This window comes from Pinus tabuliformis, chromosome 6, assembly GCF_031772625.1.
Source record: "Pinus tabuliformis cultivar Carrire ecotype Pingquan chromosome 6, CPIR1, whole genome shotgun sequence".
In the NCBI taxonomy this organism is placed as follows: Eukaryota; Viridiplantae; Streptophyta; class Pinopsida; order Pinales; family Pinaceae; genus Pinus; species Pinus tabuliformis.
Window position 1 is genome coordinate 721,592,593 of NC_142292.1, and position 12,453 is coordinate 721,605,045.

General features: G+C 38.5%; 1 protein-coding gene across 3 annotated transcripts in view; it reads left to right on the top strand.

Annotated features, from left to right (window-relative positions):
* The window catches only part of LOC149260722 (serine/arginine-rich splicing factor RSZ23-like), a 30,660-nt gene that overhangs the window by 487 nt on the left and 17,720 nt on the right, over positions 1-12,453 (top strand). For all 3 annotated transcript variants that reach the window (XR_016258311.1, XM_089420987.1, XM_089420981.1), the window contains exon 2: positions 4,212-4,300. Coding sequence is in view for 2 of the 3 variants with exons in the window: in XM_089420987.1 (XP_089277113.1) it covers positions 4,212-4,300 (89 nt within the window). In the remaining variant the exon portion in view is untranslated. The remainder of the gene's footprint in view (positions 1-4,211; positions 4,301-12,453) is intronic.

A 12,453-nucleotide genomic window follows, 5' to 3' on the forward strand; every position in this document is an offset into this window, starting at 1 on the left:
CCTTGCAGCGTGCATTGGTTGCAATGAAGCGTCTCTATGGAACCCCTGCCGTCTTATGCCACGTCCACTGTCGTTGACTGCTTTGATGTGTGATATTAGGGTTATGTTATTTACTCACCAAGTGAGTTATTTGGGTTGAACCAGTGATCTTCAATCAGCAGATGTCAGTGCTTTTTCTTTTCCTCAAATTCTTCCATTTCACCGTTTAGTATTAATATTATGTACAATCATGACATGTTTTTTGAAAGGTCTTCTACTAGGGTAGCAACTATAAACACTAACGAGATTACAATAAATGCCGCCATAGCTAAAACGATATAGTGGGATTCCCATCACGAAAGCAAGAGATTTGATGGAAAAAGTTTTGCAGCGTCTGGTATACGACCTGAGTTGTGCGGATCGTTCTTGTTATGATTAAGTGTCCATCTGCACTCCTTTTCCTGATGCTCTCACTTGTAGCTGGTGGAAAATATAACAAATCCAAAACAAAAAAGTTATATGGGCACACTCATCATCAAAGTAAGATAGTTGAAGGAAAATATCTGGCTGCGTCTGCTATCAGACCTGAGGTGTGCGGATTGTTGTTTTCATCATTAAGTGCCCCCCTGCACCCTTGACCTTATGCTATGGATCAAAAGCATAAACTTCCCAACCATCTTTTCCCGTGGCTTCTCATCCTTGGAAGGTTTAATTGGGACTGTTGGAAATTTGTCACCAAGGGGCCAAACTGGAGAAGTGGGTAGCCAACTATGGCAATACTTACTTTGCTTCCCCACTGCGGCCATCTGGGTGTCAAGGCTGTTCACCACTCTCTTGAGATTGCTGAGGTCTGGCAAATTGCATTGAAGAATCGTCGAGGGGTTCAGAGGTCATGGTGCAGGGTGCATTCCTAATAAGTTGAGGAGCTGGCACATATCAGTATTATCCAGCTTCAGTTTCTGGGACTGCACCGTTATCTGCAGAGACAGTATGATACAAATCCGATCTGTCAGTCCATGATAAAAGCCTATCAGCAAGACTTGATTTAATACAATATAATCTCTCTTTGTTAAATATATGAATTGAACCTAAATTATCCGAATGTTGCCAACTACAGTAGCATTTGAATCTTAGGTTATCTCTACCAAATTCATTCCAGTAATTCTTCTATATAGTCTTAAATGGACTATCCTTAATTATCAAATGTTGTATATGGTGTGCCTGTATAAGCTAGACCCTAGATCTATGTGTCCGCTACTACTGGAAACTGGAGATGGGAAATGGAAGGAAACAGGTTTCTAGAAATGGGTATGGCAGGGATCCAAAAGTATTGGAAACTCTGGGGTAATATATGTAGGAAACTAGCGAGTACTAGGAAATAGTTTTCATAAACATCAACAACTTTTCAAAGAAAAATATGCAGGGCACTTTAAGGTTTAGTGTTTTCGTTTTGGAGCATTTAAAAGAGTGAAAAACTGCTGGAAGCTGACAGCAGATTTCAGAAATGCTCAGGAAATTGCCATATATGTTTCTGGATTCTGCTGAATAGTTTTTGGGTAATCTTTAGCAGTTTCTGGAAAGTGTCTGGCCACTATAAATGTTTCAGAAGCTGGAAATGAGTTTTGAACTTACTGGAAATAGTGTCTGGGATACAATGCCCTAGATCTCTTTTTGGGATCATGACCATTGCATATTTTTCCTGATTCAACCTAAACGCTATTTTTTGAGCAATGCATGGGAGAATTTTTGCACAATACTATTCATTTTAAGTATCTTATTTTGATTCTTTCCATCTAGGATTCAGTCAAATTTATAGCCAATCAGCCATCTGTTTGAAAAGGTCTTGTCATGCAATGGGTGCCTTTGTGCCAGAATCTTTGGTTTCTTATTTATTCACAGTCAGCACTAGATCCCCCCCAATTTCACAGAAAAATTACATAGGTTTGTCTTCTATGCTGGGGCTTAAAATGCTGAGGTGGTCCTTCAGCAGCTTCTTTTTGAAACCAAAGGCCTTGGGAACTATAAATATAATTTGCCAGGTATATTGAACACTGATATAAAAATATAAAATCATACCTTATGGGTTGTATTTTTGCCTAGTGGTACCAGGAAAAGAATAATGCCCCCCTCACTGAGTAAAATGAAAGAAATTCCACTTTAGAATATAAAAATACAAGAAACAGTTACATTAAAAAGCTTTCAAGAAAATATATGTTTGAAGATTAAATTCACCAAATCCTGGAATCCACTGCCTTATCTACTAGGAGATCAAGGGGAGATTCCATCGTTTATTCAGAGTGTCCCAGACTCTCCAGCAGCCAGCTTCTTCAGATTCCCAGGTCAGACTCCAGAGATTTTTGACCCTTTACAGGCAGGAGACCTTCTGTCTCTGTTCTTATCCTATCCAGTTGCCTCCTGAGTCCTAGCACAGCCCCTACTTGGCGTATTACTTCATTCTTTACGAGGTTCTCTTATACTCAAGGCACTAAAAGACAGATGACAGTGGCCTGGGCCCTGACTGTAGATCAGTATGCCTTGGAGGGCCTCTCACACTTCACAAGGGTCGCAGCAGCTTAGCCAGTTCAGGTCTCATGATCCAAGAGACTATGAGACACATTGCTCACTGCCTATTTCCATTTTCCATATTCTGGCATCTTTTTCTGGAAGTGACCTCCAGCTATGGAGGCTGGATGTTGTCTCCACATGCTTTAGATTAGTTTCACATTCTTGCTTTCTACATTCTATTTTTATAGTAGCTGCTTCACCACTCTGTATTGACATCATTGTATCCAGCAGTCCCTTCGACCTACTTTAGTGGTCACTTGTTGGACACTAATAATATTATCCTACCTGCAAAATTTACCAGAAAAAATTATCATGTGCATGGCAAATATTACATGATTCATAATCCTAAGTTTCCTTCGTATGTATATATTTCAGGACTTAAGATTTATGTTCAGTAAAGTATGGAAATGGCTCTGTGTTTTGTTACCAGTGTCTAACGTTTTGTTTGCTGTTTATGAATTGAATTATTGGAATTACATTTTAGCATAGAGTTGTATGTTATTCTGGAACAAAGTAATTATTGATTAAAAACTATCAGTTGCAACTACCATTTCATTGACTGCATATCAAAAACATCATGAGTTATAAATAGTGTGTGCCATAAATGTCTAGTGTAATACAGTTTTTTGCATGGCCCCGTTAACTGTCTCATTTGCACTCTTATGCCATACATTTGAACTCATGTGCCTTTTATATTGATTAAGTGAACTTTATGACGACATTAGAGTGGAATTGCCTGTCTCAAATATTTTACCAAATTGCAATCAGAGTGGGAAAACTGCAAATGTGCTAACATGGCCACTAGTTGAGTAGTAGATGGCTAGGATTAAATTTCAGTGTTGAAAATATCAATATCGGCAAAATATCGGTGACTGTCCTGAAAACACCTTATCGGCAAAATATTGGAAAACATAAAAAACATTTTTTTTTTCCAAAATTCTAAACATAGACGATATTTTAAAAATATGGTGATATTTAGCCGATATTTTCAAAATATCGTGATATTTTGCCAATATTTTGAAAATATCGTGATATTTTGCCAATATTTTGAAAATATCGCGATATTTACTCAGCGATATATCGTTTTGCCGAAAATATCGTGTTATTTTTAAATATTGCCAATATATCACTGATATTATCATCACTGAGGATTATTAAGCTTAAGATAAAACCTATCTCCCTTTGCTTATGTGTTTTATGTGAAGTGTTTTCTAAATGGAATTTTCATGGCAGTCATCAACACACATCCAAAATCTGTTATTTTTTATTAAATTGTCACAATTACAAGCACTTTAATTTGGCTTAGAGCTTCGCTCATGCAGTTAATAAAGATCCCATTTTATGAGATATAATCCGGATATTGTTCTCTTTCCAGCACTGATGCATTTATGAATGGTTTAACCTGGTTTGGCATGTAGCTTTTCCTCATATTTGAATCTATGGAAAAATAGTGCTTGCCATACTCTCTTGATTCCAAGTTTATTTTTTTAGCCGTGAAAATAGTGTTGTGCTTGGTATTAATTTCTCTGAAGTAAAAGCTTTGTTTACATTACTGGAATTTTGTTCTGCTTTATATTTGTAGACATACTTATTTAAACAGGGTATAAAAGCTGACTTTAGTTCGTATAAATTTTAATTTTTTTTCCTGAAATTTTTGTTATTGACAGTGTATGGGTAGCTCGTAAACCGCCTGGCTTTGCATTCATTGAATTTGAGGACCGCAGGGATGCAACTGATGCTGTACGTGCTTTGAATGGTATGAATCTGATATTGTATAAATTAGCACTGGATTTGTCAAGGTTAGAGTGGTAAAACATGATTGCCTTTGGTGAATGCTACTTTGTTCCCATTACTTTCTTAATCTTAGATACTGATGGATTCTATCTCCTAGGCAGATCTTTCCCTTTATCCATCTTTACTCATTTCCTTTTATTTTGATTTTGGATTATCTTCCATTGTAAATGGATAAATTGTAATGATATTTTTTCTGTGCATACAGTTTAGTCCAATACCCTTTTCACTCTTCAGTTTAAACAAAGAAAGCGATGTTCCAATAATGCCAAAACAGAAGAATGCTTTATTGCAATTTATTGCCAACCCAATAGTGTGCCAATACAAAATAAATAGGCACATATATATATTTATATAGCTATGATTGGTTTTAGGCATTGTTTTAAAAACCGGCCGTTTCGAAACCGAAACGGCCGAGTTGATCCGAGTTGAAGCAGTTGGGAGTGACCCGGCCTTGGAAACGGTCCGGTTGGCCGAGTCATGGGTGACTCGGCCAACCCGGCCGTTTCCGATATGACTCGGCCGAGTCACAATGGGACGGCCCTCCACACGTAAACAGCATTAAAAAATTGATTTTTTTGGGATTTTTAAATTGTTTAATGTTTGTTTTGGATCTCAAACTGTTATACCAATATGCTAAATGATTTTTGGGGTCCATTTCCCCCTCCCAAACCCTATTTAACACACCCAAGTGCTCTCATTCACTCACAGCAGTCTTATGCATTTGAGTGAGAGTCTTCTTTGAGAGTTAGTGAGCAGTTCTTGAGCTTGTTTTGGAGCAGCAGTGAGGAGTCTTGGAGGAGCATTGTAGCTGGAGTGAGGAGCTTCTTGGGCAGCCATTTGGAGCAGCATTGAGGAGCTGATTCTTGGAGCAAGCTTGAGGAGGCAGTTTGTGCCTGGAGGTATTTTTTCCCACCTCTATAAATCTGTTTTTGCTTAGTAAATTTTAGGTGCATATCTAGAAAGCTTAGAGAGTGTTTTTTGTCAAGTAAATGAACATTGAATCAATGTTTTTTTTTTTTTTTTTTGGTTCATTTTTAGATTGTTTTCCTAGTCAAAAAATGGCACCTAGGGCAAGAGATCCTGCTTGGGCATATGTTGAAATGGTTGATAGTCAAATGCATTGCAAATTTTGCCATAGGAAAATTAAGGAAGGTCATGGGGGCATTCATAGGCTGAAACAACACTTGGCAGGGATTAGAAGCCAAATTACCCCATGTACCTCACCAGAAATTGGGGAGATTAGAAAGAATTTGTTGGCCAGCTTTGAGAAATTTAAAGAAGAGAAGGCTAGGCAAAAAGACATACAGGCTGAAATTGGGAGGAAGAGGGAGATACAAAAAATGATGGCTACCAACCCCCACTATGATTTTGAGAGTTCTTCCTCTATCCCTCAAACTGAGGCATCCAACCCTTTCCGATATGTTCCTCCCTCTATTGGTTCTATTCAAGATAAGGGAAAGAGTAGAATGAATTTGAAAAAGGGTGATGTGACTATCAAAAGTTATTTCACTCTCTCCTCTCCATCAGATGCACATGGTCCTGAAGTTAGTAAAGGTCAAATTCAGCCCACTTTAGATGACCATTGGAAGAAAGAATTGAGGGAGACTGCTTGTGAGTACATAGCTAGATGGTGGTATGACGCTGATATCCCCTTTAATGCTGCTTGTTCACCATATTATGAGCCTATGTTTGATGCCATACATGATGCTGGAAAAGGCTTCAAAGGCCCTACTATGCATGAGCTAAGGGGGTTTCATTTGCAAAAAGAAATTCAATCCATTAATGAGTATTTGCAAGAGTTCAGGGATTCATGGGCAAGAACAGGGTGTACCATCATGTCAGATGGATGGACTGATCAAAGAAACCGTACCATCATAAGCTTTCTTGTCTTCTGCCCACAGGGAACCATGTTTTTAAAATCAGTTGATGCATCTGATAAGGTAAAATATGGCCACTTGTTGTTTCAGCTATTGGATCAGGTTGTTGAGGAGGTGGGGGTGGCTAATGTTGTTCAAATCATCACAGATAATGCCTCTAACTATGTTCTTGCTGGTAAACTGTTAGAGGAAAAACACAAGACCATCTTTTGGACCCCATGCGCTGCACATTGCATAGACCTCATGCTTGAGGATATTGGAAAATTAGATTGGGTCAAAAACACTGTAGATCATGCCAAAAGCATAACAAAATTTATCTACAATCATACACTAGTTTTGAGTCTCATGAGGAAACACACTGGAGGCAAGGATATTATTAGGCCTGCCATCACTATATTTGATACACATTTTTTGACATTGCAATCTATGCTTTCCCAACATAGAAACTTGCAAAAGATGTTTTCCAGTGATGAATGGAATCAAAGCAATTGGTCTAACAAACCAGAAGGCAAAGAATTGAAAAGGAAAGTCCATGAAGAAACTTTTTGGAGAAAGGCAGCAGAGATTGTGAAGCTTGCTGAGCCACTAGTTAAGGTGTTGTGGTTGGTGGATGGGGAAAGGTTGGCTATGGGCTTCATTTATGAGGCTATGGATCAAGCAAAGGAGCAAATAAAGACAACATACAAGGATAGAGTGGCAAAGTATGGGCCCATTTGGGCAATCATTGATGAAAGATGGAACAATCAACTCCATCGCCCTATACATGCAGCTGGGTATTTTTTGAACCCACGGTATCATTATAAAGCTAAGGAGTCAGGAGGTTTGAGGGGGGAGGTCAGAGATGGACTGATTGATTGCATTGATCGCATGATCCCATTGGAGTCTGATCAGCTGGAGATACATCGACAGGTCACAACCTTCAGCAATGCATCAGGTACCTTTGGGAAGAACCTAGCAAAGATTGCAAGAGAAGCAGATGAGCCAGGTAAACAAAAATTTCAATTTTCAATTTCTTAATGGTTTTACTTTTTTTATTAAAGTTTGTTAAATCATTTATAATTTGAAAGTTAGATATAATTTGTAATTTTGTTGAGCTTCAACTAACTCATAATTCATTACACTCTTATGTTTTTTGCAGCACAATTGTGGGAGGCCTTTGGTGGCCATTGCCCTGAATTGAAAAGGTTTGAAATTCGTATTTTGAGTCAAACTTGCAGTGCATCTAGGTGTGAGCGCAATTGGTCTGTCTTTGAGAGGATTCACACAAAGAAGAGAAACCGTTTGGATCAAAAACGGTTGAATGATCTAGTTTATGTCCAATACAACCTTCGGCTCAGATGAAACCATTTGCTGAACAAAAGACCTGATTCAGATCCCATTGTGTTGGAAGACATTGATCCAACATCAGATTGGGTAGTGGAGAGTCGTCCACCAGAGTTTGATCCTGATGAGGATCTTGATGTAGATATAGATATGGAGACATCAGTTGAACTTGAACATGTTGTTCAACTTCAGCGTGTTCAGTTGAATGCAGATCCCAATCCACCAGCCTCAGTCTCACAGCCAGCAAGGACTCCAATTGTAGGTGCTTCCTCTGCTCAGCCACGACAAAAGCGCCTGCGCAGCTGCATATCTACTCTATCTCAGCTTGCACCTGCTGCACAGCCTGCTAGTGGTACTGGTACCACTTCTACAGTTGCAGTTGGAGACGATGATGATGAGGAGGAGCCATGGGGCCCCTTGTTTGACTCTGATGATGATGATCCAGAGATTGGTCGAGATGATCTTGGCTCCTCTGGCAGTAGCTACTAGCCAGTAGTAGTGTAGCTGCTAGCAATGCTGCAGTAGTACTAGTATTGGAGTCTGGTCACCATCACAGTTTACTTTTGTTGTAGAGGCCATTTCTAGCCTCCTTGGTTATTTGTATTTTGTTTTGAGTCTTTGATCATGTATGACAGTTGACTATGTATTGCCATTGGGTACCATTTTGATATAATGGATTGGTTCATGAGCCTACTTTGATCATATGTTGTCTTCCATCTATATTATAATGCTGTGTGTTTGGAAACATGAATGAAAATCTTTAAAATTATGTTAAAAATATTTAAAAATATGTTTTTTAATAAAAAAATAAATATTTAATGTATTTTTTACAACGACCGAGTCATTGAAATCGAGCCGGCCGAGTCATTACCGTTTCGGAGTCGGAGTCGGAGTTCATCCTCGGCCGAGTAGGAGTCGGAGTCGGAGTTTTAAAACATTGGTTTTAGGAATTAATGATGGCAGAAGGTTCATACATGGAGTTGAGGGAGATAACACAATGTTCAAGCTAATACACTCTGTTCCCAAAACGATTTGCCACAGAAAACCTACCAAATGAAATGTTGAGATGCTGATTTTTGTATTGGAGACATTCATTATATTTAGGGAAACAAGGGAGTTGAAAAGTTTATTAAATTTTATTTCATGCAGTTCATAAAATTTTTTCAATGATCCGGTGAGATGAACACACTGAGTTAAATAGACAGTTTTAGCAACACAACTGATAATTGAAGTTATGCAGCGACATCCCTATCTCCCCCCCTCAAAGCCCACCCTACCCCCATCAATTTCTTTCGTTATTTGAATGGGTGTCAAGAAGCTCTGATAGTTGTGGGCGAGAGAAATGAGATTGAAAGCAAACTTGACAATGTTTCACACCAAATTTGTACTAGAATTCATTCTTTAAACCAACAGAATGCAACAATTACTCAAATAAAAAACATTCACACAACATTTCAAGATGCAATGAACATAGTATTTACCTTGGAAACCCTAATGGGAAAACCAACAGTCAAAAGGCTTGGATCATTCTTCATTTCTCAGTTTTTTTAATGATTGGTTCTCCCATGTTTTGTTTATATTTTTTTTAATTAAATTTTCTCATGCTTGAATTGGCATTATGACATTATTTAGTGGAGTTGATGTTGATTGATGTAGTGCGTCACTCTTCACACTATCAATTACCTCTTTGACCTCATCACCTGCATCTATAACCACTTTCCTCTCTTTCATCACTAGATTCCTTAATATGCTAAGTGCCTTGTGTTATCTTTGTTGATGTTTGTAGCATTAGACAGGTACTCATGCATGTGTGTAAGTGTTTAGATGTGTTGAAGTCATCCAAGGAATGTGGCAAGGAATGTGCTAGGTTAATAATTAGCCAATTTGCTGGGGTTAGAGAAGTCTAACAGCCTTGAGCTAATAGGCATTTAGTTTATTCATGTGGATCCAGTTTGGTTCTTCCCACACCATTTTGCTTTCCTTGGTGTTTATCCTTTGATGCTAATTTTCTGTATCCTTTGTCATCTAATTTGCCATATCCCTTGTCTGCAAAGTCATCTAAGTTGGGAATATCCTACTAGTCTTCTTCTCCTTCTACCATGGGAGACTTAAACAACTTTAAATGCTGTAAATTCACCACAAAATTATAAAAATCCCATGCTTAGGTGAGTAAAGTCTATATGAACAAACAAGTAAATTATGGCCTCACAGTGCACTCCTAACATGAATTTGCATTTCATGTTATATAGTGAAATAAATCATCCATAGTATTAATCAACCATCCATTAGCCAACAAAATCCGGTTTGTGATTAAACAGTGTTCATAAATACCCAATTTAGAAACCCTAGTCTAAATGCGAACCGATAATTAATTTACACCCTAGCTGCTTAATACCTGAGTCGATGAATTGACTTAGCTTGTATTCAGGCTATGTCGGGTCCCACTATGACTAACGAATGACACTTATGCGAAGACTCTGCCTGTGATACAATGCTTCAAACTTCATGTTGTTGCACAGGAATAGTGCTGTTTAACCTTCATGTCCCACAGCAATTTTTTTAACTCTGTCACTAATTCGGGATTGGTGCCTGTTTCTAGCGCTACCCCCCTATGGATGGTTGCCTGAATCGCTTCTGGTCTTGCCAGCTTCAGGATGGTTGCCCGAACCACACGTTGTTACTACAACTGCATAAAATGGGATGTTCTGCAGATTACACGATTGTTCCAGAACATGAGATTTACTCCAGGGTAATATGCAGAGTGGATTGGTGCGGTTTTTCAAGGCTTGACCCAGTCCACAATTCTGCTATAATATAAGACTCCAAAAGTTCCCGCAGGTTGACCAACAATACTCTGACCACATAGAGAGTAAACAGGCTGTCTGTCTACTTGCTTTACAGAGATCCAATGACTGCCCAGACTTGAATTCAGAAAAGGAACTTGACCAATTCCACGAAAAATAGAAGACCCTGTTGTTCCAATGAAACAAAAACCTGTGCCAGAATGAATAGACATATAGGAAAATGCAGAGTGATTTATCAATTAGGGAGGAATCTTGCACCACCAAAGTTGATTGGAAGGAAAAGGTCTTAAAACCCTCAGAGCCAATGCTCAAGAAACCAATAAGATGATCCACACTTGATGATCAAAATGAGTCCAGTCCTCCTTTATTTATAGGCTTTCTTGAGGTTTTCATCTTCATAAATGGTTGAGTAAATCTTACTCAAAACCACCCCCTGTCCGAGATTGCTTGCCCTCAAGCAATTGCAAGTTCGGTTGCTGCAAAAACTGCTCTCTTTCCCATGTCACATCCTCTTGTAAATTCTTCCATCTGATGAGGTATTCTGGAATTACTCTTGTTATTGATGCTATTGACATTGGTCCACAAACATCTGAATGTACTAGGTCAAGAATCCCCTTTGTCTTATGTTGGCTACTTGGGAAAGTAGCTTTGACATGCTTGCGGCTTGCCAAGCATGCACCCTCTGCATGCACCATGGTGCTCAATAGTGAACTTTGGAAGACCTGCAACTATCTCCCTCAGAATAGGCAGTGCCTTGTGATGCAAGTGCCCCATTCTCTTGTCCCACATCATGCGTTAGGGCTTGAATAGGGTCACCTTGCAACCGATACAAATTACTTTCTATAATCCCTATTGCTTGATTTGAACCTAGGCTAGATTCATTTAGTTTGAGGTCTTGTCGGTTCTTGAACTCCACTGTAAAGCCCTTATCCTCCACGATTGAAATTGAAAGCAAGTTCTTGCGACTTGGAACAAACAATACACTGTCAAAATATAATGAATTGCTTGTCTTAAGATGGTAGGGAATCATACTGATCACTGTTATTGGGTATGTGGCGTGGCATCATCACCAAGCCCAACCCATATTCTTGAGTCCTACTTCAGATTAGGTACATTTGTTGGGTTGATGTCATATGTCGAGATGCCCCACTGTCCACATACTAAGCATCCCTTGAAGTTGTGTTAGAAGGGCAAGATATGATTGAGAAATCTTTCACTAACTTAGCAACAAATTTGTTCATCGGAGTTTTTGTAGAGGTTGCTATTTGCTTCTACTGTTAATTCTCTTTACACTTTTTCTTTGGACATTGTAATGCATAATGACAATGCTTATGACAAATGAAGCACTTTGTTTACCCATCTTTCTTGGCTGTGAGATTTACTCTTCACTCTTTCCATTACCCTTGATGGGTCCTTTACCTATGCTCTTATTTGGTTGACCAAATAGAGCTAGGCTTGCATCACCACCCTTCTGTTGGTCTTTGACGCCATTCAAGTCTTGTCAAGGATACAGTCATCCCAAAGCCTCTAAAAGGTCTGGAAGTTTCTGTCAAGCACAAATACCTTTGACAACTGGTTCTCTTGAAGTTGGGAATCCATTTAGTGCTATGTTCACTAGCTTTTCATTTGTAATAGTCTTTGCTAACTGCTGCAAGTTGATGTTGAATCTGTGTGACCTTCATAAGGTAATTAGTGATTATGTCTGATCTAGACATTTATATGGTTTTGACTTTGTACTGCAATATCATCTTCTTGTTTATGTTCTCAATCTAGTAGAATCAATCACATTGGAATTTTGATTCTTTGGAATGTAACAGTGTTGTATTTGTTGAAACAAATGTGGACACTGAGAAGTTATCTGAGAAGAGCTAAAAACTCTTCTGATTGGGATTCCAATATTGTTCAATTGTTGAATTCTTTTTCTTGATATGCATTTTATGAACCATTTCTTAATCTTAACATGTGAATTGATATCTCCTTCAGATACACGAGTTAGTTTATCAACCAACAAGAATTTCTTAGTTGCAGTAAATTGATCTTCAATTCAATTGCATTTGTAGAACTTCATTCCTGACAAATTAATTTTCAAGGACCATTTTCTTTGTTTTGAT